General features: G+C 55.7%; 1 protein-coding gene across 1 annotated transcript in view; it reads right to left on the bottom strand.

The window, feature by feature from the left end:
- Positions 1-25,815, bottom strand: part of SIPA1L2 (signal induced proliferation associated 1 like 2) — a 54,996-nt gene that overhangs the window by 23,754 nt on the left and 5,427 nt on the right. The window contains 1 exon segment of the mRNA XM_038761307.1: positions 2-1,401. Coding sequence (XP_038617235.1) covers positions 2-1,210 — 1,209 coding nt within the window. The 5' untranslated portion in view covers positions 1,211-1,401.

Here is a 25,815-nt window from a genome sequence, read left to right on the forward strand (position 1 = left end):
GGGCCGCGCTGGCCCGCGACAGCCCGATGCGCCGCTCGCCCTCGCCGCCCGTCTCGTTGCGGAAGTGCGGGCAGCTGAGCAGCAGCTCGTTGCTCTTCCCGTCCCCGGCGTCGGCCTCCGGGCTCTCCCGGGAGTTCAGGTCCTCCCGGCTGCCCAGCGGCGAGCCCCCGCCCCCGCCCGTCGCCCCGGCCTGGGACGCGGCCGACGCCCCCGTGGCCAGGTTCTTGCGCTTGCCCGCGTTGGCGCGGGCCGTCACGGCCTGGTCGATGTCGAACAGGATGCTCTGGACGTCGTAGTGGGCGAAGCAGCGGTGGCGGGAGCAGGGCCGGGCCACGCCGCCGCCGTCCGGGGCCTTGCCGGGGGCCTCCGGCTCGCCCCTGGCCGCCCGCAGCCGCCGGAAGAGCGAGGGCTCGGCCGGCTCGGCCCGGGGCCGGCGGGGACCGGAGGAGCCCCGCTCCCCGGGCGCCGGCGGGGCCCCGGGGTCCGGGCGGTCCAGGCCCGCCAGGCGCCCCAGCTCGCCCCGCGAGATCCGGGCCGCCGCGTGCAGGCTCGGGGAGACCAGGGGCGCGGGGCCGCGGACGGGCCGGGGGAAGAGGTCCGGCGGGCCGCGGGGGCCCTCGGCCCGCCCGCCCCGGAGCCCGGCCAGGAAGTACTCGGCGGCCGCCAGGCCCTGCCGGTCGATGGAGGACGTGCTGCCGTACTCCCGGCGCAGCGGGGCTCCCGGGCCGGGCTTGGTGGCCCGCGGGCCCAGGGCCTCGTCCGCATCCAGGTCGCTGAGGGTCACGTCGCTGTTGCTCCGCTGGCGCACGGGGTGCAGCCCCCGGGGGGGCGGCGCGGGGCCGAAGGCGTCCCCGAGCGTGGGCCCGGCCGCCCGCGGCGCCACGTCCGGCGGGGCCGCCTCTGCGCTCCCGTAGCCGGCCACCGCCTCGCGGCCCTCCCGCGGGGCCCGGCCGCCCGGCTCCTTGGCCCCGTCCTTCCGCGGGGGCCACTCGGACACCCGGGCGCGGACCCCCATTTTGGGCACGGCGGGGGTGCCGTTGGCCGGGCTCCCGCTCTCCCCCCGGGGGGCGGCCGCCAGCGGCGCGGGGGGGCCCGGCCCGCCGTTCGGGGCTCTGAACTTGCGGGCGAAGTAATCGTCGGCCGGCCCGGCCCGGGGCCCCGGGTCCTGGAAGCCGGGCGCGGCGCGGCCGGGGCGGGGCGGGTCGCTCATGGCCGCTCACGGGCACGCCGGGCTGTCCGCGGGCATGGCCTCCGCCCGAAGCCGGGGCCGGGGGCTAGGGCTCCATCGAAGGCGGCGGAGGAGGCCCCTGCCCGGAGCCAATCTCCTCACGGGCGTCCGGAAGGCCACATGGCCGCCTTTTCCCTCCGCTGCCGTCTGGGTCCCGCGCCGTCTCCTTCCTCCTGCGGACACGGCAGAAATCACAGTCAGTCCTCGCTCCGGCTGCTGCCGGAAACACCACCGGCCCCGCTGCCACCCAGCCCCAGCCGGGCGGTGCCACGGACCTCCGTTTCTCCTCGGGGTCCTCTCTCTCTGGGCCTGGGGGCGGTCGGTGAGTGGGGCCGAGCGGGGATGGAGCCCGGGGGAAGAGGACGAGGAGAGGAGGGGGTGAGCGGAGGGCACGGCCCTCTTTCACCAAGGCCCGGCCGTTTCCAGCGTTACCCCACCCAGGACACAAGCATCCCGCCGCGCTGGGGCCGCCCGCCCACCCCCCAGCCCGCCCTGGGGAGGCCCCGGAGCTGAGAAACCGGGGTCTGGGAACGGGCCCAAAGAGTCGTCGCCCCCGCGCCCACCCGCCCGCCCGCCCGCGGCTCCCCCGGCCCCCAGCTCCGGCTAGCAGACAGCCTGCCGGCACCGAAGCTGTTTCTGCCACCTCTGCCTTCCCTGCCCAAAGTGAGAAGCTCTCTCTCCTCTCCCCCGTTCCCGGGCCCGGCTGATACTATTCCCGACAGTCTCGCGATTCTCGGTCCTGCCGCTCGAAAGGACGAAGAGGATGAGGAGTGGGATGAGAACGAGGAGGAGGAGGAGGAGACTCACGGGGCCACCGAGGAGTTTCGCGTCCTCTGAGAAGACTGTACTTTCTTCTGGGGCAGGAACCACCCTCACCTTCGACGTTTCCTCAACTCAGCACCCCACTCGACCCTCAGTAAGCGCTCTGCGCCTAGCGGGGGTCCAGCACAGCCCTCCACGTGCCTTGGTCATCCAGGGTCTGCCCCAGAACCCACTCACGGTCAAGGTCGTGCGTGCCACAGCTCTGCGCACCTGGGCACAGCCCCAACCTTCCCGCCCTAGGCTCCCAGTACAGAGTGAACTAACCCCGGGGTGGCCTTCACCTGACCGATGGCCAACTTAGCACCAATATGTCAATCAATCAATCAATCAATCGTATTTATTGAGCGCTTACTGTGTGCAGAGCACTGGACTAAGCGCTTGGGAAGTACAAAATTGGCAACATATAGAGACAGTCCCTACCCAACAGTGGGCTCACAGTCTAAAAGGGGGAGACAGAGAACAAAACCAAACATACTAACAAAATAAAATAAATAGAATAGATATGTACAAGTAAAATAAATAGAGTAATAAATATGTACAAACATATATACATATATCCAGGTGCTGTGGGGGAGGGAAGGAGGTAAGATAATAATGATGGCATTTATTAATATTAATGATGGCATTTATTAAGCGCTTACTATGTGCAAAGCACTGTTCTAAGCGCTGGGGAGGTTACAAGGTGATCCCATGGGGGGCTCACAGTCTTCATCCTCATTTTACAGATGAGGTATCCGAGGCCCTTGTCCTCATTGCAAGGCTCTGTACTGGGCACTTACTGCACGCAGGGCCCTGTATTGGGTGCCGCCACGTGGAGGGCCCCGTCCCGGGCACCCACTGTGTGCACAGCCCTGTGTTTGGCACTTGAGACTCAAGTACAGCAAAGGAAAAAGACACAATCCCCGCTCCAGGGGAGCTCACGGTCGAGCACGAGGGAGACAGATCTAGGATCATTCCGGGCAGGAAGAGGGACAGCCCCGTGCCTCCGCCCCCGGGCAGTCCTCCCTGATGGACCAACGAATTATCAGGCTCCCACCCAGTGCTGAACAGGAGACCCCCCCCTGCTCACACCCCATCACCATGGGGTATCAGGAAGACGAGTGGCAGCCCGGTGGGTCCAGATAATAACAACTACGGCATTTTCTGGGCACTTACTATGCGCCAAGCAGTGTACTGAGCGCCGGGGTGGATACACGCCGATCGGGGGGACACAGGCCCTGCCCCCGATGGGGTTCCCAATCAAAGACAGGGGCAGAAAGAGCCCTGCTGCTGACGAGCCCAGGAAGCTTCCTCTATTTCCCTCTCGGCGAAGAACTGACGAGTCTCCAAGAGACCATCTGTTACCCAGCTAATGGGCAGATTTACATACAAGCAGGCGCCTACGCCATTCTCGAGGATTTAAGAATGTGAAATTATTCCCATCAAATATTTATATTCTTCCAGGTTTCCAAAAAAGAAACCGGCTTGTACTCAGCCGCCTGAAAGGGGTGTGTTTTGGCTCGTTTCTACTGATCGCAATTGGATGTTTTTTCCAACAATAGGGTTAGCGCCTCTTCAGAGGCAAAGGCTGTTTCCTTCAGTTTTATGGTTTGTTCGCAAGTGTCCAGCGCAGCGCTCTGCACGTGGCAGGCGTCCAGCACAGTGCTTATTTCACTGGGACGTATTTACTATTCTATTTATTTTGTTGATGCTGCGCTTGTGGCTCAGTGGAAAGAGCCCGGGCTTTGGAGTCAGAGGTTGTGGGTTCAAATCCCGGCTCCACCAGTTGTCAGCTGGGTGACTCTGGGCAAGTCACTTCACTTCTCTGTGCCTCGGTGACCTCATCCGTAAAATGGGGATTAAGACTGTGAGCCCCCCTTGGGACAACCTGATCACCTTGTAACCTCCCCAGCGCTTAGAACAGTGCTTTGCACATAGTAACCCTTAATAAATGCCATTATTATTATTATATAGCTTTAATTCCATTTGTTCTGACGATTTTGACACCTGGCTACATGTTTTGTTTTGTTGTCCGTCTCCCCCTTCTAGACTGTGAGCCCGTTGTCGGGTAGGGACCGTCTCTATAGGTTGCCGACTTGTACTTCCCAAGCGCTTAGTTCAGTGCTCTGCACACAGTAAGCGCTCAATAAATACGATTGAATGAATGAATCAATGAATGAATGAATGAATGAGTCAAAGGTGTCAAATGATCCATACTGGGTCACTGGGAGGGGGGTCAGGGATGGAGAAGGGAGAGTCAGGGGTGTCAAATTATATATAATGGGGTAGTTGGGGACAGTCAGAGATGAAGAAGGGAGAGTTCGGGGTGTTGGATGGTCCATGCTGGTTCACCGTGGTGGGGAGTCAGAGGGGCTGGATAATAATGATAATAATAATGATGGCATTCATTAAGCTCTTACCATGTGCAAAGCACTGTTCTAAGCGCTGGGGAGGTTACAAAGTGATCAGGTTGTCCCACGGGGGGCTCACAGTCTTCATCCCCATTTTACAGATGAGGGAACTGAGGCCCAGAGAAGTGAAGTGACTTGCCCAAGGTCACACAGCTGACAATTGGCAGAGCCGGGATTTGAACCCATGACCTCTGACTCCAAAGTCCGTGCTCTTTCCACTGAGCCACGCTGCTTCTCGTGGCCCGAACTGGGTCAACGGGGGAGTAAGGGGGGTTGGATCGATCAATCAATCGTATTTATTGAGCGCTTACTGTGTGCAGAGCACTGGACTAAGCGCTTGGGAAGTCCAAGTTGGCAACATATAGAGACGGTCCCTCCCCGACAGCGGGCTCACAGTCTAGAAGGGGGAGACAGAGAACCAAACCAAACATATTAACAAAATAAAATAAACAGAATACATATGTACAAGTAAAATAAATAGAGTAATCAATCCGTACAAACATATATACAGGTGCTGTGGGGAAGGGAAGGAGGTAAGGTGGGGGTGAGGGGGGGTGGAGAGGCACCCCGGGATGGTCTGTGCTGGGTTACTGGGGGAGAGTCAAGGGGTGTTGGATCATCATCATTATCATCATCAATCGTATTTATTGAGCGCTTACTATGTGCAGAGCACTGTACTAAGCGCTTGGGAAGTACAAATTGGCAACATCTAGAGACAGTCCCTACCCAACAGTGCGCTCACAGTCTCAAAGCGGGGAGACAGAGAACAAAACCAAACATACTAACAAAATAAAATAAATAGAATAGATATGTACAAGTAAAATAAATAGAGTAATAAATATGTACAAACATATATACATATATCCAGGTGCTGTGGGGAAGGGAAGGAGGTAAGATGAGGGGGAATGAGAGGGGGACGAGGGGGAGAGGAAGGAAGGGGCTCAGTCTGGGGCTCAGTTGGATGGTCCCTCCCTGACCCCGAGGGTGTGTATGGAGGAGAATCAATCAATCAATTGTATTTATTGAGCACTTACTGTGTGCAGAGCACGGTACTAAGCGCTTGGGAAGTACAAGTTGGCAACATCTAGAGACGGTCCCTACAACCAGCCCACGGTTTCCCCCAGAGTCGGGGCGCTGCCATCAAAGTCCTGGGCTGTCTCCCTGAGCCAGCCGTGACGTTTCTCCTGCTCTTATTTCCCATTTGCGCAGCTCGGGATGATTCCTGCAAGATTTCATTTGCACAAACCTGCCCGGGGCCAATACGGTTTGAAAAAAAAAAAAATGGAATTGAGTTGATGTGTTAATTTTCCCCTCTGGAGTCCTCGCGCAGCACGACACAGGATGTGTATGCTTAATTATGCGAAGCAGAGCCCCCCCAGCCCATAAAGCCCCAGCCCCAGGGTGGGGAAAGGACCCCCCGATACCGGGAGGACTGCTGGGGACCGGCTCCTTCCTTCTGCGCTTAGTCCAGTGCTCTGCACACAGTAAGCGCTCAATAAATACGACTGATTGATGGATTCTGCCCATCCGATAACGAGGCATCACCGCAGCAACCACGTGCCCCGCTGCACCCGAAACATGGCCAGGCCACGGCAGGCATGCGGCCCCGCTGCCGTGAACACGGCATCTTTACTTAATAGCCTCCCCCGACCCCAAAACGGACCCGGCCCCAAGCTCCGGGGGCCCGAACAGACCAGGGGAGGAGGGGAGAGGGGAAGGGGAGTCATCAGCAAGAATTTGTTTCCCCGTTCTCACCGTAGTCGGTAACCACAATGCATATTTTAACACTTCTCAAAGGAGAAAGAGAAATAGAGAGTAGTGAGTTCCTCGTCTCGCCCCGCCTCCCCCCTGCTCCCCCAACCCCACACAAACCCCCCTTCCGATCTCTGGCACCAGACTTGCCGCCGGCCTCAACGTGGGGGCCCTTATTAATGATAATAATAATAACTGCGGTATTTGTTAAGTACTTACGTGCCAGGCACTGTACTAAGCGCTGGGGTGGATACAAGCGAATCAGTCCCTGGCCCGCATGGGGCTCACAGTCTCAATCCCCATTTCCCAGATGAGGGAACTGGGGCTCAGAGAAGTGAAGTGACTTGCCTAAGGTCACCGAGCAGACAAGTGGCGGGGCCGGGATATCTATTCCATTTATTTTATTTTGTTAATACGTTTGGTTTTGTTCTCTGTCTCCCCCTTCTAGACCGTGAGCCCGCTGTTGGGTAGGGACTGTCTCTAGATGTTGCCAACTTGGACTTCCCAAGCGCTTTGTACAGTGCTCTGCACACAGTAAGCGCTCAATAAATACGATTGATTTGTACAGTGCTCTGCACACAGTAAGCGCTCAATAAATATGACTGATTGATTGATTCTGATCTGCCCTTGCTCTCGGTCTGGAGCCCGGCAGGGCAGTCGACTTTAATAATAATAATGATAGCATTTATTAAGCGCTTACTATGTGCAAAGCACTGTTCTAAGCGCTGGGGAGGTTACAAGGTGATCAGGTTGTCCCACGGCGGGGGGGCTCCCAGTCTCTATCCCCATTTTATAGTTGAGGGAACTGAGGCCCAGAGAAGTGATGCGACTTGCCCAAAGTCACCCAGCTGACAAGTGGCGGAGCCGGGATTTGAACCCATGACCTCTGACGCCAAAGCCCGGGCTCTTTCCACTGAGCCGCGCTGCTTCTCGTGGCTTTCTGCTCTAAACCCTACCTGGACCGAAGGGGTCTGGCTTGGCCGCTCACTCCCTTTGCGCCCTGCGGCAGGAAGCGCTCAAAGCCTCGGCCTCTTTTCCCGGTCCAGCGTGGCCGGCTCCCTGCTCTCCCTTCCTCCGGGGAACCAGGCCCCGTCTCCGCCCTGGCACTGGGCTCGGAGTTCGAGAGGCGCCGGCCCCGTCGCTTGCCGGTTCCGAAGGTTGGCACGCTCTGCCGCTGCCCGGCCAGGAGCCTTGGGCTCCGGGGAGGGTGTCGCCAGAGTCTCTGGTCCTCACGCCGCCTCCCTGGCTGTTTAAACAAATTCCAAAGTGCCGAGAACTATTTTTAACCACAGATAAAAACAACAGTCGGGACTATTTTCAGTTCCTGTCTCTACTCCTAAAGGCTTGCCCCTGACCCCCCAACACCCACACGCAAACCTTTTTCTCTTTTTCTCTTTTTCTCTCTCCAGGCCGGCCCCTCGGGGGCCCGCCGTATCTCCCGATCCACCAGGGACCTTGTCCCTCAGCATCGCGGTTCTCTTCCTTTTGGGGTTATTGTAATAATAATAATGATAATGATGGCATTTATTAAGCACTTAATAAGTGTAAAACACCGTTCTAAGCGCTGGGGAGGTTACGATTGATCAATCAATCGTATTTATTGAGCGCTTACTAGTCAATAAATACGATTGAGGAGGCCTTCCCAGACTGAGCCCCTTCCTTCCTCTCCCCCTCGTCCCCCTCTCCATCCCCCCATCTTACCTCCTTCCTTTCCCCATAGCACCTGTTTATATGTATATATGTTTGTACATATTTGTCACTCTATTTTACTTGTACCTATCTATTCTATTTATTTTATTTTGTTAGTATGTTCGGTTTTGTTCTCTGCCTCCCCCTTTCAGACTGTGAGCCCACTGTTGGGTAGGGACTGTCTCTCTATGTTGCCAACTTGGACTTCCCAAGCGCTTAGTCCAGTGCTCTGCACACAGTAAGCGCTCAATAAATACGATTGATGATGATGATGATGCTTACTGTGTGCAGAGTAAGCGCTTGGGAAGTCCAAGTTGGCAACATCTAGAGACGGCCCCTACCCAACAGTGGGCTCACAGTCTAGAAGGGGGAGACAGAGAACAAAACCAAACGTATTAACAAAAGAAAATAAATAGAAGGTGATCAGGTTGTCCCACGGGGGGCTCCCAGTCTTCATCCCCATTTCACAGATGAGGTGACGGAGGGCCAGAGAAGTGAGGTGACTTGCCCAAAGTCACACAGCTGACAGTTGGCGGAGCCGGGATTTGAACCCATGACCTCTGCCTCCAAAGCCCGGGCTCTTTTCCACTGAGCCACGCTGCTTTTCCCCGCTTTGTTTCCCACTGCTTGCAGACCTCCCCAGACCCAGCAGAAGGGAGAGGGGATCAATCAATCAATCGTATTTATTGAGCGCTTACTGTGTGCAGAGCACTGTACTAAGCGCTTGGGAAGCACAAGCTGGATCCTAAACCTAAACCGAGGGCTGTGCTGGACGTCTGCTGGGGGCACACAGCCGTACTGGCTTTGGGACTGACTCTACTGTATTGCACTCTCCCAAGCGCTTAGCACAGGACTGGGCACGCGGCACGCGCTCAAAAAATACCCCTGACTGTCAACTGGGTGCCTGCTTGTGTGCAGAGTTCTTTGCTGGGTGCCGGGGAGGTTTCTCCAGAAGTAGGAAACCCACGCCCTGCCTTCTAGGGGTTTACAGTCGAACGGGAATGTGCAGGTGGAGACAGACGGGAATGAATGAGCGTGGCTCAGTGGGAAGAGCCCGGGCTTTGGAGTCAGAGGTCACGGGTTCAAATCCCGGCTCTGCCGACTGGCAGCCGGGTGGCTTTGGGCGAGTCACTTCACTTCTCTGGGCCTCAGTTCCCTCATCTGGAAAATGGGGATTAAGACCGGGAGCCCCCCGTGGGACAACCTGATCGCCTTGTAACCTCCCCAGTGCTTAGAACGGTGCTTTCTTGTCCATATCTATTCTATTTATTTTATTTTGTTAGTATGTTTGGTTTTGTTCTCTATCTCCCCCTTTTAGACTGTGAGCCCACTGTTGGGTAGGGACTGTCTCTATATGCTGCCAATTTGTACTTCCCAAGCGCTTAGTACAGTGCTCTGCACATAGTAAGCGCTCAATAAATACGATTGATGATGATGCTTTGCATATAGTAAGCGCTTAATAAATGCCGTTATTATTATTATTAAGGAAGGGGGGGAGAAGAGGAGGAAAAGGAGGAGGGGGACTGGTTGGTTTCTCTAGGACATTAGTGGTTCCACCACCTCACATTCATTCATTCAATCGTATTTATTGAGCGCTTACTGTGTGCCGGGCACTGGACTAAGCGCTTGGGAAGTCCAAGTTGGCAACATATAGAGACGGTCCCTACCCAACAGTGGGCTCACAGTCTAGAAGACTCGGTACCACCTCCCACCCGCACGCCCTTTGTTGGCTACCGTGGCCACGGGCCCATGCAGCCGTCGGGCTAGTGCAGGCTGTCGGCCGGCTCCGCGCGAGTGGCCGGTGTGGAGGAGCCCGTGGCCCCACACAATGGCCTGGGGGCCCTCCCCGCGGCCCCCGGGTGAGGGCCCATTCCTTCCTGCGCATCAGGCAGAAACTCCTCACCCTGGGCTTCAAGGCTGTCCATCACCTCGCCCCCTCCTACCTCACCTCCCTTCTCTCCTTCTCCAGCCCAGCCCGCACCCTCCGCTCCTCCACCGCTAATCTCCTCACTGTACCTCGCTCTCGCCTGTCCCGCCGTCGACCCCCGGCCCACGTCATCCCCCAGGCCCGGAATGCCCCCAATCCCTCTGCCCATCCGCCAAGCTAGCTCTCTTCCTCCCTTCAAGGCCCTGCTGAGAGCTCACCTCCTCCAGGAGGCCGTCCCAGACTGAGCCCCTTCTTTCCTCTCCCCCTCGTCCCCCTCTCCATCCCCCCGTCTTACCTCCTTCCCTTCCCCACAGCACCTGTATATATGTATATATGGTTGTACATATTTATTACTCTATTTATTTATTTATTTATTTATTTTACTTGTACATTTCTATCCTACTTATTTTATTTTGTTGGTATGTTTGGTTCTGTTCTCTGTCTCCCCCTTTTAGACTGTGAGCCCACTGTTGGGTAGGGACTGTCTCTGTGTGATGCCAATTTGTACTTCCCAAGCGCTTAGTACAGTGCTCTGCTCATAGTAAGCGCTCAATAAATACGATTGATTGATTGATTGATTGTACATATTTATTACTCTATTTATTTATTTATTTATTTATTTTACCTGTACATTTCTATCCTACTTATTTTATTTTGTTGGTATGTTTGGTTCTGTTCTCTGTCTCCCCCTTTTAGACTGTGAGCCCACTGGTGGGTAGGGACTGTCTCTATGTGATGCCAATTTGTACTTCCCAAGCGCTTAGTACAGTGCTCTGCACGTAGTAAGCGCTCAATAAATACGATTGATTGATTGATTGATTGATTGATTGATTGATTCCTCTGCCCCGGCAAACATCCTGCCGCCCGTTGCCCGGGTCCCCACTCTCCCTCCCACTGAGGACGGGAGCCCCGCAGGGGACGGGGACCAAGGCCCACTTGACCGCTGTCAATTCTTGGAACAAGGTCGGGGCAGACCCGCACACTTCCCCCATGACTGTCACGGCGGGAGGGGGAGCTCCTCACATCCCCATTCATTCATTCAATCACATTTACTTATTTATTTTATTTGTACATATCTATTCTATTTATTTTATTTTGTTAGTACGTTTGGTTTTGTTCTCTGTCTCCCCCTTTTAGACTGTGAGCCCACTGTTGGGTAGGGACTGTCTCTCTATGTTGCCAATTTGTACTTCCCAAGCGCTTAGTCCAGTGCTCTGCACACAGTAAGCGCTCAAATACGATTGATGATGATGATTTACTGAGCGCTTCCTGTGTGCAGAGCACTGGACTAAGCGCTTGGGAAGTCCAAGTTGGCAACATAGAGGGACGGTCCCTACCCAACGGCGGGCTCACAGTCTAGAACAGCGTGGCTCAGTGGAGAGAGCCCCGGCTTTGGAGTCAGAGGTCACGGGTTCAAGTCCCGGCTCTGGCAATTGTCAGCTGTGTGACTCTGGGCAAGTCACTTCACTTCTCTGGGCCTCAGTTCCCTCATCTGGAAAATGGGGATGAAGACTGGGAGCCCCCCGTGGGACAACCTGACCACCTTGTAAGGGGGGACCACCTCTCCCGCTCGTACCCCTCTCCATCCCCCCCATCTTACCTCCTTCCCTTCCCCACAGCACCTGTATATATGTATACATGTTTGTACATATTTATTACTGTATTTATTTATTTATTTTACTTGTACATATCTATTCTATTTATTTTATTTTGTTAGTATGTTTAATAATAATAATAATGATGGCATTTAAGTGCTTACTATGTGCAAAGCACTGTTCTAAGCGCTGATGTTTGGTTTTGTTCTCTGCCTCCCCCTTTTAGACTGTGAGCCCACTGTTGGGTAGGGACTGTCTCTATATGTTGCCAACTGGTATTTCCCAAGCGCTTAGTACAGTGCTCTGCACACAGTAAGCGCTCAATAAATACGATTGATTGATTGATTGTAACCTCCCCAGCGCTTAGAACAGTGCTTCGCACATAGTAAGCGCTTAATAAATGCCATCATCATCATCATCATTATTATTATTATTAGAAGGGGGAGATCCCCTTTCCTGACCTCCTTCCACCAACACCAGACTAGCCCTTCAGGCCGGGAGCCCCACTGGGTGGGATGTGGATCGCATCCGACCTGCTTCTCTCTTACTGACCCCGGCGCTCAGCACGGTGCTGGACACATACCAAGTGCTTACCAAATACCACCATTATTATGCTTTGCACATAGTAAGCGCTTAATAAATGCTATCATTATTATTATTATGATCTTGAGGCACTGACCAAATGGGAAAAGAGAAAAAGAAAGAGAGACCGACCACAGGGTCACGGTGGAGAGAGCGCAAGGTGACCCCTCGGACATACACGGTGAGTCCGACGTGACCATCCCCCCCCATCTTACCTCCTTCCCTTCCCCACAGCACCTGTATATATGTATATATGTTTGTACATATTTATTACTCTATTTATTTATTCTACTTGTACATATCTATTCTATTTATTTTATTTTGTTAGTATGTTTGGTTTTGTTCTCTGTCTCCCCCTTTTAGACTGTGAGCCCACTGTTGGGTAGGGACTGTCTCTAGATGTTGCCAATTTGTACTTCCCAAGAGCTTAGTACGGTGCTCTGCACATAGTAAGCGCTCAATAAATACGATTGATGATGATGATGATGATGATGACCAGAGAGGTGCTCAGGAGCTGGGCCTGGCTGCCGTCCAACTAGTTGCCGCCGCCCCCCCCAGAAAACTGAGGCCCCCGGAGCCCGGCCGCCCCCGCTAACCGCCCTAGTCAGTCGGACCCATTATTTCGAGCCGACGTACGTTTCTGGGGTGAGACTTTCTACCGCGGGACTGCGGCGAGATAATGGAAGGAGAAAAACCGGATTGATAATCCTTCTCTGCAGAATCAGGGGACGAGAGAGCGAGAGCAAGAAGAGAGGGGGGAGAGAAGTGAGAGAGACGGAGATGGCAGAGAGAGCGTGAGGGAGAGACTAGGCCTGAGAGGCCGGCAGCCCCCCGGGGCCACTTTCCGGACGAGGCGGAGTGGAAGGACTGCCCGTACTGGAGTCATCACCAATCACAATCTTACTTTACCAGCTAAATTCAATTCCGGTGCATTCACTGCATCTGTGGAGGCGAAATGCATCTAAGTTGGGACGGGGGCTGGGGTGTGTGTGCGGTCATTGCGACGCTAATGCGGCGGGGGAGTGGAGCGGGGCCGTCCTTGAAGAACCTATAAGGCTTCGGGGCTGCTGCAGTACAGTCATCGATTGACTGGGAATTCCTGGGACTTGGAGTAGTTGGCCCGGAGACCCTCCGCGACCGATATAAAATTCCCACCCTACTGCTCTATCAACCGCGAGCAGAACGCTCTGCTCAGGCCAGACGCACGCCGTCCCGCCTCCGACGGATAATGGGAACACCTGGGGGGGGAGGAGAAGGAATGGGAAGGATGGGAGCGGCTGTCACTGCTGCTGCTACAGAGCCGACACGGACTCCCGTCAGCTGTCTCTCCCGATAGGAGTGAGAAAAGGCCCGGGAGCGGGAAAGGAGCCCGTCCGCCCGCCCTCCCGTCCATCACTTCCGTCGGGGCCGGGATTCTGCCAGCTCCCACACCGGACTGCTGCCCCCAAGGCTGCTATCTGAGAACCCACGATTCCGGAAATGGCCAACGCTAACCCTTGAGCGGAGAGCGCGAAACGGACAGCCGGTACGCGCGCGGCACGCAGCCAGCATCCGGCCCGGCCCCCGTCGCGCTGCTGGCACAGTGCTCTGCCCAGCGTGGATGCCCGGCGCGTGGCCAACGCCCGCCCGAGTGGCCGATAATCCTGGATGCCTTCCCTCCCCCAGCCTCCCCCGGCAACATCACGCTCCGCGACAGGGGACCGATGGCGAAGCGAACGGTCCAGACGGCCAGCGGTGACTTCCACGGGTCCCCGTCCGCCGGGGTCTCATCCGATGCCCGGATCCCCGGAGGCCTTCTCCTGTCCACCGGCTCCCACCCCTTAACCCATCCGGAGACCGGAACCCAGGCATCTAACGTGGACCCGACCTACCGACACTGGAGATTTCCAGCTCCGAGTGAACTTCTGACTAAAGGTGAGGGCGAGGGAAGCCTAAGTACTGCTTTCCGCACTTCCCCGGCTGGGGCGGAGGGACAGACTCCATCACTCATTTCGGCTCCGATCACAATGACACGTCTGGGGAAAAATGGACTTCCAAGTTGCCTCTAGGCCACGACCGTGCCTTGATGAATCACAGTGCCACTTCCCGTTGGAGGCAATTAGCCGAAGACGGGGCAGTTAATGGAAGAAGCCGCCGTCAGCTCCGTAGGAGGGCCAGCCCGCGGCTCCCGGCTCCACGCAGGCACGCCGGATGCCGAGTTCGAATGCCACCGGGGTCAGCGGCAGAGAAGGCTCGGCTTGCGCGACGTCGGAAGGGGACTCGGGAGCTTCGGGTCTCCTGGCAGGGTCCTGACTCGGTACCCATAGTGTGACCTTGCCACTCTGGGACACCTCCCTCGCCCCCCACATAGGGCCTTTGTTCCCAGCACTAGAATTGCCCTAAGGCACCAAATGGCTCCTCTGGCCCCTGTGGATGTTATCAAATCCCACCCAGGGTTCGAAAGGAAAATCCCAGGAGGATTTTCTGGGATGGGGATGGCAGACCCTTGGAAATCCGGACAGTTCCCCATCTCCGTGTCACTCTGTTCTTTCCAAGAGACCAGTACAGTGCCCCGCCCCAACAGCAACAACAGTATCTCTAAGAGTGTACTATGCGCCAAGCTCTGGGGGAGATGCATGATTATCAGATCAGAAGCAGTCCCCAACCCACGCTAAGCTCATCGCCTAAGGGGAAGGGAGAATGGGAGCTTAATCCCCATTTTCCAGGAGTACGACTGCAGGCCTCCCTCTGGCCTGGGGATGGACAGAAACAGGCCCTGGGAAATCCGGACAGTTCCCCATCTCCACGTCACTCTGTTCTTTCCAAGCGACCAGTACAGTGCCCCGCTCCAACAGCAACGACAGCATCTCTAAGAGTTTACTACGCGCCAAGCGCTGGGGGAGATGCATGATTATCAGATCGGACGCAGTCCCCGACCCACGCTAAGCTCGTCGCCTAAGGGGAAGGGAGGATGGCAGCTTAATCCCCATTTTCCTGATGAGGACAGTGAGTTCCGGGGAAGGGAAGTGACTTGTCCAAGGTCACCCAGCAGGGCAACATCAGGTTCAGCCCAAGGGGATTTCTTCCTCTGCCAGCCAACTGCCATCGTCATCATCTTGTCAGCTGTGTGACTTTGGGCAAGTCACTTAACTTCTCAGTTACCTCATCTGTAAAGTGGGGATTAAGACTGTGAGCCCCCCGTGGGACAACCTGATCACTTTGTAACCTCCCCAGCGCTTACAACGGTGCTTTGCACATAGTAAACGCTTAATAAATGCCATCGTTATTATTATTATTATCTTTATTGAGCACTTACTATGTACAGAACACTGTACAAAGTGCTTGGGAGAGTACAACAGAATTGGCAGACATGTTCCCTGCCCACCAGGAGTTTCCAGTGTAGAGGGGGAGACGGACACTAATAAAATAACATATCATTTAGAGCCCCGTCCTCTGGATAGCACCGTACTATCAGAGCACCGTACTAAGCGCTCCGCACAGAAGAACCCCCTTCAGCCCGCCCTGATTATCCTTTATCCAGAAGCTCTGTGTCCCCGGATCCTGCTCCCTAGGCAGGCCGGAAAACCGAGCTGTCGCTTCCCTCCTCCTGCCGAACACACGGATCCCTCCGGTCGGAAAGGAGGACGTCCCGTGGCCCCTTCCCAAGTCAGAAAGCCCACAGGACCCAACCCGGGAAGGGTCTATGGCCCAGTGACCCGCCAGAAACTCCAGGGTCCAGGCGGGCTTCGGAAGACGGACTCCGGCAACCCATTCCTCCCCTCCGGCCCCGGGGCCGAGGACCATCGGAGCGATAAATAAGTAAAATAGGCGGGAAAACAATCGACGATCAAAAGAGGCGAAGCGTTCATCTGTTTCCCGACGTGGGGGTGCGGAGGAAGAGAACGGCCTCTGTGGTAGAGTTTGAAAATAATAATAATAATAATAATGGTATTTGTTAAGCGCTTACTATGTACCAAGCACGGTTCTAAGCACTGGGGTAGATACAAGGTGATCAGGTTGTCCCACGTGGGGCTCACAGTCTTCATCCCCATTTGACGGGTGAGGTGACTGAGGCACAGGGAAGTGAAGTGACGTGCCCAAAGTCACACGGCTGACAAGTGGGAAGAGGTGAGATTAGAACCCACGACCACCAGGCCCCATGGAAAGATCCTGGGGCCTGGATCAATCAATCAATCGTATTTATTGTGCAGAGCACCGGACTAAGCGCTTGGGAAGTCCAAGTTGGCAACATCTAGAGACAATCCCTACCCAACAGTGGGCTCACAGTCTAAAAGATGTTTGGAGACCTGAGTTCTAATCTCAGCTCCAACACTGCCAGCTGTGTGAACTCGGGCAAGTCCCTGCACTTGTCTGGGTCTCAGTTTCCTCATCTGTCAAACAGGGATTAGACGCTTGTTCTCCCTCCCCCTTGGACTGTGAGCCCTTTAGGGGATAGGGATTCTGTCCTATCTGATTCATCCAAAACCACCCCAGGGCTTAGCACAGAGTGAGCCCCGAGCAAGTACCTCGGTTATTACTATTCCCTCAGTGCTGGAGGCCAGATCCCAGGTCACGGGTTCGAATCCCAGCTCTGCCACTTGTCAGCTGTGTGACCTTGGGCAAGCCGCTTAACTTCTCTGTGCCCCAGTTACCTCATCTGTAAAATGGGGATGAAGACTGTGAGCCCCACCTGGGGCGACCTGATCACCTTGCCTCCCCCCCAGCGCTTAGAACAGTGCTTTGCACATAGTAAGTGCTTAATAAATGCCATCATTATTATTATTATTATTATTATCCCGGCTCCACCAAATGTCTGCTGTGTGACCTTGGGAAAGTCACTTAACTTCTCGGCGCCTCAGTTACCTCATCTGTAAAATGGGGGGGATGACTGTGAGCCCCACGTGGGACAACCTGATCACCCTGTATCCCCGCCAGCGCTTAGAACAGTGCTTTGCACATAGTAAGTGCTTAACAAATGCCATTATTAATTAATTAATAATTAATCCTGGGCCAGCGGCTACGGGTGGGCGGGTTATCTGGGGCAGGAACCTCAGCCTTCATCCCTGACACGATCATTGGGTGGAGCAGCTCTGAGACTCGAGGCCGACTGGGCGGGGGCCCTTCGCCGAGAAGAACTTGGAGGTTGAATAATAATAATGATGGCATTTATTAAGCGCTTACTATGTGCAAAGCACTGTTCTAAGCGCTGGGGAGGTTACAAGGGGATCAGGTTGCCCCACATGGGGCTCACAGTCCTCATCCCCATTCTACATGGGGGGTGACCGGATGGCCTCCATTTGGCCTGCCCTCTGCCCACTTTCCAAGTGGCCCGGACGCTTCTCCGGCCAGTCTCCAGCTGGGCCCGGAGCCAGCCCTGGCATCCCCGCTGCCAGCCGGCCAGAGACGCGGGCTCGGGGACCGTCTGCTCCCTGCCGGATTGGCGACCCGGCCCGGCCCTCCTCCTCCTCCACCCGTCAGTCAGTCACTGAGTCAGTCAAGTCGGTCAGTCAACGGTCCTCATCGGGCACTCCCAGTGCGCAGGGCCCCAGGGCGGCAGCATGGGCGGCTCTGACGAGGCTGGTGCTGTGGCACGTCAGGGGGGGCCTGTGGACAGACACACAGAATCGAGCCTCCCGCCAACCCCAGCCAAGACGATCCAACCCCGCGGGGTCCCCTTGTTCGGCGCGGGAAAGTTCCGGAACGGTGCCCCGCCGCGGGGGCCGACGACCGACACGGCACCTCTGCCCTAAATCAAACAAAAAGCAGCCAGCCCACCCTGATCTCCCAGCCACCTCCAAGTTTGCCGGCTGCGGGACGGGTGGCGGGAAGACCCCACCAGCTCCCGGATCCTGGCCCGGGATGGGGAGGGGATGAGCGCGATCAGCAGCTCCGTCTGCAGAGCATCATCATTATCATCATCATCAATCGTATTTATTGAGCGCTTACTATGTGCAGAGCACTGTACTAAGTGCTGGGGAAGTACAAATTGGCAACATATAGAGACGGTCCCTACCCAACAGTGGGCTCACAGTCTAAAAGGGGGGGCATGAGGGCAAGCGCGCCTTCCCGCTGCGCCGTGAAGACCACCCGGGCTTGGAGAGGCAGTGTCGCCCCCCTCACCTCCCCCTTCTTCCCGGCCAGCCCCATCATCCGACAAGGTTGGCGGGAGGGGGCCGGAGGAGAAGGGGCCATAGTTTGCGACTCTTTCTGCCCCGTCCAGAGTGGGGAAAAGTGGGTGGGACACTGGGCGGCGGGCAGGGGGGGATTCATACTCCTCCACGACTGATCTGTCACCCGAGGGGTGGACAGAGAGCAGACCCGAGACTGAGCTGGGGGACTCAGGGTCAAATCAGATAACCTGTGGGCCTCTCCCCTCCCCCAGTACTATTGAGAGAGAGAGAGAGAAAAGTCTTTGTGATCCTTCCGAAGCCCGTATGTCGCACCAAACCAGGCGGGGCTGACACGGACCGGTTCCCCGCAACCATCTCCGCCCTTGCCAGAATCCCTCTGAGATAATAATAATACTAATAATGGCATTTGTTAAGCGCTTACTATGTGCAAAGCACTGTTCTGAGATCCAACCCTACCGTGGCCCGAGCGCCCCGAGAGAAATCCTGCCCGACCTCACGGCTTCACGGAGCGGTGGCCGGACCCTGGTTTTATTCTCCCCAAGTTGCGGGCGCCGAAGAAGCTCCCACGGGCTCGGGGCAAAACGGAAGTCTGAGGGAAGGACGGCATTTCCCGTCTCCGTATCGGCTGGACCAAGGTTCCCCGTGGGGTATCTCCCTACCTCGGCATTCCCCTGAGAACGGTCGAATTGATCCGGCACTTTCCCGTCAGGAATCTCCCCGGGAAGGGGGAGAGGCTGGGATGGAGGCACAGGGACCAGCTCGGTGACTCGTCGAGGAAACCCGGGAGCCCGGGGATTGCGGGGGAGACTAGGGGGGTGCCCCTCACTCCCTGCCCCTTACTTTCTCTCCACTGGATGCTTCCTTTCCTCCTGGCAGGAGCTGCAAACCCCGCACGGGATTTTGCTTTGTTCCTGCTGCTCCTCCTCCCTGGGACTGCAGCTTCTGCCCTGCTGCCGCTGGGATGGAACGGGCAGTCGGAGACAGAGGCCCTGGCACCACATACCCGGCGAGGGCGGCTGCCAATCAATCCGTCCATCCTTCCCTAGCTTCTACTGGGGCGGCTGCGGCCCCTGGCCCCTGGCAGTGGCCTCTTCTCTGGAGCTCTGGCCGGGCTGGTGTCGGTCGCCATCTGCCCAGCCGCCAGTCGTGTGTGAGCACGCTGCCCTGGGCTCATTTCCTGCCCTCTGGGGGCTTACAGTCTCGGCGGGGAGCGGCGAGGGCCCAAACACTGGGCGAGCCCGTGGGTGGGAGCGCTCGGGCAGGTGGGCAGGAGGCATCCAGCGGTGAGGTCCGGCCGGTCCCAGGCCAAGTCGGGTGGGCGAGGGGCAGGCGTTCGGGACTCGACGACCGCCTGCCCAGCCAACCGAACCTGATCGGGTCCCCTGGGTGGGGTCCCCTCGGCGGGGCCGGCGGAGGGACCCTGCGTGGCGGATGTGCGAGCTCCGTGGGCCTCAAACAAAGATTATGCAAATGGGACCAACCGTGAACTGCCAAACAAAAGCTGGTTCCCCGTCCCCCTCCTCCCGCTCTGCTACTGCTTCTGGGCTTGGCAGCGTCTCCCGAGCCGAAGAAAATGGTTTCTGTCGGAGGATGGGGTGCCGCGATCAGCCGATCCGCTCCGTCCCCACAAACAACCAGATCCCCCGACCCACGATTAAGTAGCCCAAAGGGGCCCCGGGGAACCGGGGCTCGGGCCCAAAGCAGTCCCCTATCCCCGTCCAGGCCTTGGCAGGGAGGCCTGGGAGGTTCAGGGTGCAGGGTGGGGGAGCAGCCCCCCAATTTGCCTTCCCACCTGCCAGGGAGAGGCCCATTTTCCGGGAGGTGCCCTCCAAAGCTGTCCGGCCACCTCAGGGTGCCCTTGGCCGGCCGCGGGGTCCGGGGAAGAGAGCCCACGGTACGGAGATAAGGGGACACGCGTGAGTCCCGGCTCTGTCCAAGGCCTTCTCGGGCAAGCCACCTGACCTCTCTGAGCCTCGGTTTCCTCCTCTGTGAAAGGGGGAAAGAAGACGCGTCTCTCCCGGCTGGGAACGGTGGGAGAGCCCTCTGGAAAACGGGAATGCTCAACCAACAGCCCAGGACAGGGTGACGGGTGCTTCCTGAGGGGAGGGGAGCGGTGGCCGCCTGCAGCCGGGGGACATCAGGCCCGGGTGGTCTAGTCCGGGCCCAGTCGCAGGCCAGAAAAATCAAACCCCTCTGGCCTTCGCCTCTCTACTCCGAAGGGCCGGCCGAGGCCTGTCGGTGAGCACGCGTTTCCGAACATTCCCCGGTCTCCGGGAAAATCTCGATACTCGAGGAAACGAGGCGTTTCCCGGACGGAACGGCCGGCCCCCGCGGGAGAGGCTTGGGAACTCGGGCGTTGGGAGAGCCAGCCCCGCCGCCACCTCCGGGCAAAACACCGGCCAACCCAGTTTTCGGGGCCCCGAACGAGTTCCGATGCCCGCACGCCGGGCTTCGGGACCAGTTTGGGTTTCCTGCCAGGGTCCGGGCATTTCCTCCACCGTCACGGAGGGACGGGTTTTCCCAGTGAGTCACCCGACTCTCCCACCTGCCCCGGGCCAAACGATCTCCACGGTGACCGGCGTCGCTCGGCTCTGGGCGGGCCCCACGTGGACCGAAGGTGAAGACCGCCCGCCCGGACGGCTCCGGTTTGCCGTGGCAGAGGGATGCCCCTTCCCAAGTGGGAGCTCCCGCCTCCATCCCGACAACGGCTTCAGTGTCGACCCAGTATGGCGCCCGGATGGGATTTGACCATTGGAGAGAAAAGGCCGCCGGGCCCCAGTGACCCGCTGCTGGGAAACTCGGCAGACCGGGTGCCTCCCAACCCCACAGAGGCCTCTCCCGCGCTCCTCAAATCCCATCTCCTCCTGGAAGTCTTCCCTGATTCCCCTCTCCCCTTTCCCAATGCCTTCTGAGCGTCCCCTAATCCCGGGCACAGTCCCGTCCTGTTACCACCACCCTTACACACACAACGCCCAGACCCCAAAGCTTAGGCACTAAGGTTTAACTTCTACTTTCCGGTTTGCAGAGAAGCAGCTTGGCTCAGTGGAAAGAGCTCGGGCTTTGGAGTCAGAGGTCGTGGGTTCAAATCCCGGCTCCGCCACTTGTCAGCTGTGTGACTTTGGGCAAGTCACTTCACTTCTCTGGGCCTCAGTTCCCTCATCTGGAAAATGGGGATTAAGTCTGTGAGCCCCACGTGGGACAACTTGATTACCTTGTATCTACCCCAGCGCTTAGAACAGTGCTTTGCACATAGTAAGCGCTTAATAAACACCATCATTATTATTATTGTTACTTTCCGGCTTTTTCCTGTCCATAACTCGAGGGCAGGAATCACTGGGACCGCTTTCTCTCTGGTATTCCCCTCGGCGCTCACCACAGCGCTCTGCGCCCCATTGGTGCTCTGTCCGTGCTACTGTTTGACTACCTGACTAAAGTAACTTGCATCTCGCCTTTAAACTGTCAACTCGTTTTGGGCAGGGAACTTGTACTACTCTGTAGTGCTGCACTCTCCCACGCGCCCAGTACAGTGCTTTGATGATCTCATCTTCATTCCTGAATTCCCAGAGTCCTTTCAACCGATCACCGCGAGCCCGCTGTTGGGTAGGGACCGTCTCTATATGTTGCCAGCTTGTACTTCCCGAGTGCTTAGTGCAGTGCTCTGCACACAGTAAGCGCTCAATACGATTGAATGAATGAATGAATGCTATTTACTGAGCACTCAGTACGTGCAGATGACCGGACTGAGCGCTTGGTCTAGTGGAGGGAGGCCGGGCTCGGAGGTCAGGATGAGATCCTGCCTCCGCCACTGCCGTGTGACCTTGGGAAAGTCGCTTAACTTCTCTGAGCCTCAGTTTCCTCATCTGTAAAATGACCGGCCCACACTTGCTCTCCCTCGCCCGTCGACTGGGACGAAAGGGGCTGTCTCCGATCTAATCATCTTGCCCATGTCCAGGCAACTAGCCATGTCTCCGATCTAATCATCATCATCAATCGTATTTATTGAGCGCTTACTATGTGCAGAGCACTGGACTAAGCGCTTGGGAAGAACAAATTGGCAACATCTAGAGACAGTCCCTACCCAACAGTGGGCTCGCAGTCTAAAAGGGGGAGACAGAGAACAAAACCAAACATACTAACAAAATAAAATAAATAGAATAGATATGTACAAGCAAAATACATCACCTTGCCCACGTCAAGGCAACTAGCCAGCACCACGCTGACCAACACCACGATTTAGGATAATTCCTAGAATACGGCGACAGGCGAGATCCCCGCACCCAAGGAATCAATCGATCAATCGATCGTACTTACTGAGCGCTTACTGTGTGCAGAGCACTGCACTAAGCGCTTGGGAAGTCCAAATCGGCAACATATAGAGACGGTCCCTACCCAACAGCGGGCTCACAGTCTAAAAGGAGGGGGGGGACAGAGAACAAAACCAAACATACTAACAAAATAAAATAAATAGAATAGATATAATAGAGTCGCCCTGCATCCGGAGGACTGTTCTCCCTGGCTGAATTTCGCTCCCTGCCACTTCTTATCCCCAGTTGCTTCCCCTCAAGGAAGACGGAATCAGAGTGCCAGGACTTGGATCTGCCTCCACACAGGCAGACGGTCTTTGGAGCGTTTTTTTGTGCTTCCCAAGCGCTTAGTCCAGTGCTCTGCACACAGTAAGCGCTCAATAAATACGATTGATTGATTGATTGAGCGGCGGCTAAGCGTCCCGTGACCTGAAAAGTTTCAGCGAGGCAGCAGGAGAGTGGGGTGAGAGGGAAAGGGGGCAGCTTGGGGCGAGGAGGCCCTGGTCGGGAGAGCTGGTGGAGCTATTTATATGTAAAACTACGGTGGGCGATGGAGGGGACAGAAAAAACTGCGCCGACCAACAGCGGTGATGCCCAGCGGCCCCTCCGACGGACCAGAGGTGCTCCTCCGCCCTCGATCAATCAATCAATCGTATTTATTGAGCGCTTACTGTGTGCAGAGCGCTGGACTAAGCGCTTGGGAAGTCCAAGTTGGCAACAGTGGGCTCACAGTCTAAAAGGGGGAGACGGAGAACAAAACGAAGCATACTAACAAAATAAAATAACTAGAATAGATATGTACGAGTAAATAAATAAACTGAGTAATAAATATGTACAAACATATATATATATAGTATATATATATACATATATCATCATCCTCAATCGTATTTATTGAGCGCTTACTGTGTGTAGAGCGCTGTACTAAGCGCTTGGGAAGTCCAAGTTGGCAACGTCTAGAGACGGTCCCTACCCAACAGTGGGCTCACAGTCTAAAAGGGGGAGACGGAGAACAAAACCAAACATACTAACAAAATAACTAGAATAGATATGCACAAGTAAAATAAATAAATAAATAGAGTAATAAATATGTACAAATATGTACAAGCATATTTACATATATATGTATATATACATATATCATCATCATCATCATCAATCATATTTATTGAGAGCTTACTGTGTGCACAGCACTGTACTAAGCGCTTGGGAAGTACAAGTTGGCAACATATACAGACAGTCCGTACCCAACAGTGGGCTCACAGTCTAAAAGGGGGAGACGGAGAACAAAACCATCATCATCAACAATCGTATTTATTGAGCGCTTACTGTGTGCGGAGCACTGGACTAAGCGCTTGGGAAGTCCAAGTTGGCAACATCTAGAGACGGGCCCTACCCGACAGTGGGCTCACAGTCTAAAAGGGGGAGACGGAGAACAAAACCAAACATACTAACAAAATAAAATAACTAGAATAGATATGTACAAGTAAAATAAATAAATAAATTGAGTAATAAATATGCACAAATATGTACAAACACACACACACACACACACATATATATATGCATATATGCATATATATATATATATATATATATATATATATATATATATATATACACATATATCCCGCCTGTCCATTTGGTTCGCGGCAAAAAGGGAGCTGGCCATTCCCGCGTCTGGGACCCCAAGTTCGGGTCTGAAAATTGGGAAGCGGGACACCGGGAAGGAGGCCCTCTTGAAGAAGCGGGCCACGGATGGGCTTCCCGCTCTTCCTTCGCTGGGCAGCGGCCGCTGCAAATCCCAAGCACCTGGCGCTGAAGCGCGGGAATCAATCACTCACTCAATCAATCGTATTTATTGAGCGCCTACGGTGTGCAGAGCACTGTACTAAGCGCTTGGGAAGTACAAGTTGGCAACACCTAGAGATGGTCCCTACCCAACGGTGGGCGGGAAGGAAGGTAGATGGGAAGATAAGCGCCCAGGTGGGCACAGGGGGGACTCTTGTGGGATCTCTCCCTGTTCCGCTCCGCTTCCCGGCTGGGGCCACTAATAAGTAGCCACCGGGAACCCGGGCCGGTGGTCTCGGTTGGGGACCCTCCCACGGGCGCGGGCCAACACCGGAGGGGACGGGGGTCAGGGAGCATCACTGCTAGGACGGACCACCAAACACTTGGGGATGGCCGGGGACACGGGCAAGGTCACTCGGGGTGACCATTCCCACCCACGGGGAGGGGCGTCTCTTACACAACCTCCTCTGGATCCCACCAGGAGCCCCGGGCCTGGTCCATTTGGGTCCTGCAGACCCACTCCGCGGAAGGGGGGCTCTGGACCCCCATATCCCCGGAGAAGCAGCGAGGCTCAGTGGGAAAGAGCCCGGGCTTTGGAGTCGGAAGTCACGGGTTCAAATCCCGCCTCCACCAGCTGTCAGCTGGGTGACTCTGGGCAAGTCACTTCACTTCTCTGGGCCTCATCTTTAAAATGGGGATTAAAACTGTGAGCCCCCGCCCCGGGGACAACCTGATCACCTTGTAACCTCCCCAGCGCTTAGAACAGTGTTAATAATGGCGTTTAATAATGGCATTTATTAAGTGCTTACTATGTGCAAAGCACTGTTCTAAGCACTGGGGAGGTTACAAGGAGATCAGGTTGTCCCACGGGGGGCTCACAATCTTAATCCCCCCTTTTACAGATGAGGTAACTGAGGCACGGAGAATTGAAGTGACTTGCCCAAAGTCACACAGCTGACAACTGTGCTATGTGCTTGTATTGTGCTTGGCACATAGTAAGCGCTTAACAGATACCATTTATTTTATTTTGTTAGTACGTTTGGTTTTGTTCTCTGTCTCCCCCTTCTAGACTGTGAGCCCGCTGTTGGGTAGGGACTGTCTCTAGATGTTGCCGATTTGGACTTCCCAAGCGCTTAGTCCAGTGCTCTGCACACAGTAAGCGCTCAATAAATACGATTGATGATGATGATGATGATTATTCGGGTCCCGGGCTTGCCTTCCCTCCCCTAAAGTCCGGAGCAATGATGCCTGCCCCGCCGGGGGGGTCTGCTGCATGGGGGCCCCTTCTAGACTGTGAGCCCACTGTTGGGTGGGGACCGTCTCTAGATGTTGCCAACTTCCCAAGCGCTTAGTACAGTGCTCGGCACACAGTAAGCGCTCAATAAATACGATTGAATGAATGAGTGAACACTCCCACTGCAGCGGACCTGCTCCCCATCCCGCCTCTGACGTCGGAGGATGCCTCTCCCTCCCATCCCTGGGCAGGGACCGTTTCGGCCCCAAATGAGGATGACGGTATTTGTTCAGCGCTTAGAACAGTGCTGGGCACATAATAAGCACTTAATCATTCATTCATTCTTATTTATTGAGCGCTTACTGTGTGCAGAGTACACAGAGTAATCAAT

This window comes from Tachyglossus aculeatus, chromosome 19 (assembly GCF_015852505.1).
Source record: "Tachyglossus aculeatus isolate mTacAcu1 chromosome 19, mTacAcu1.pri, whole genome shotgun sequence".
NCBI lineage: Eukaryota > Metazoa > Chordata > Mammalia > Monotremata > Tachyglossidae > Tachyglossus > Tachyglossus aculeatus.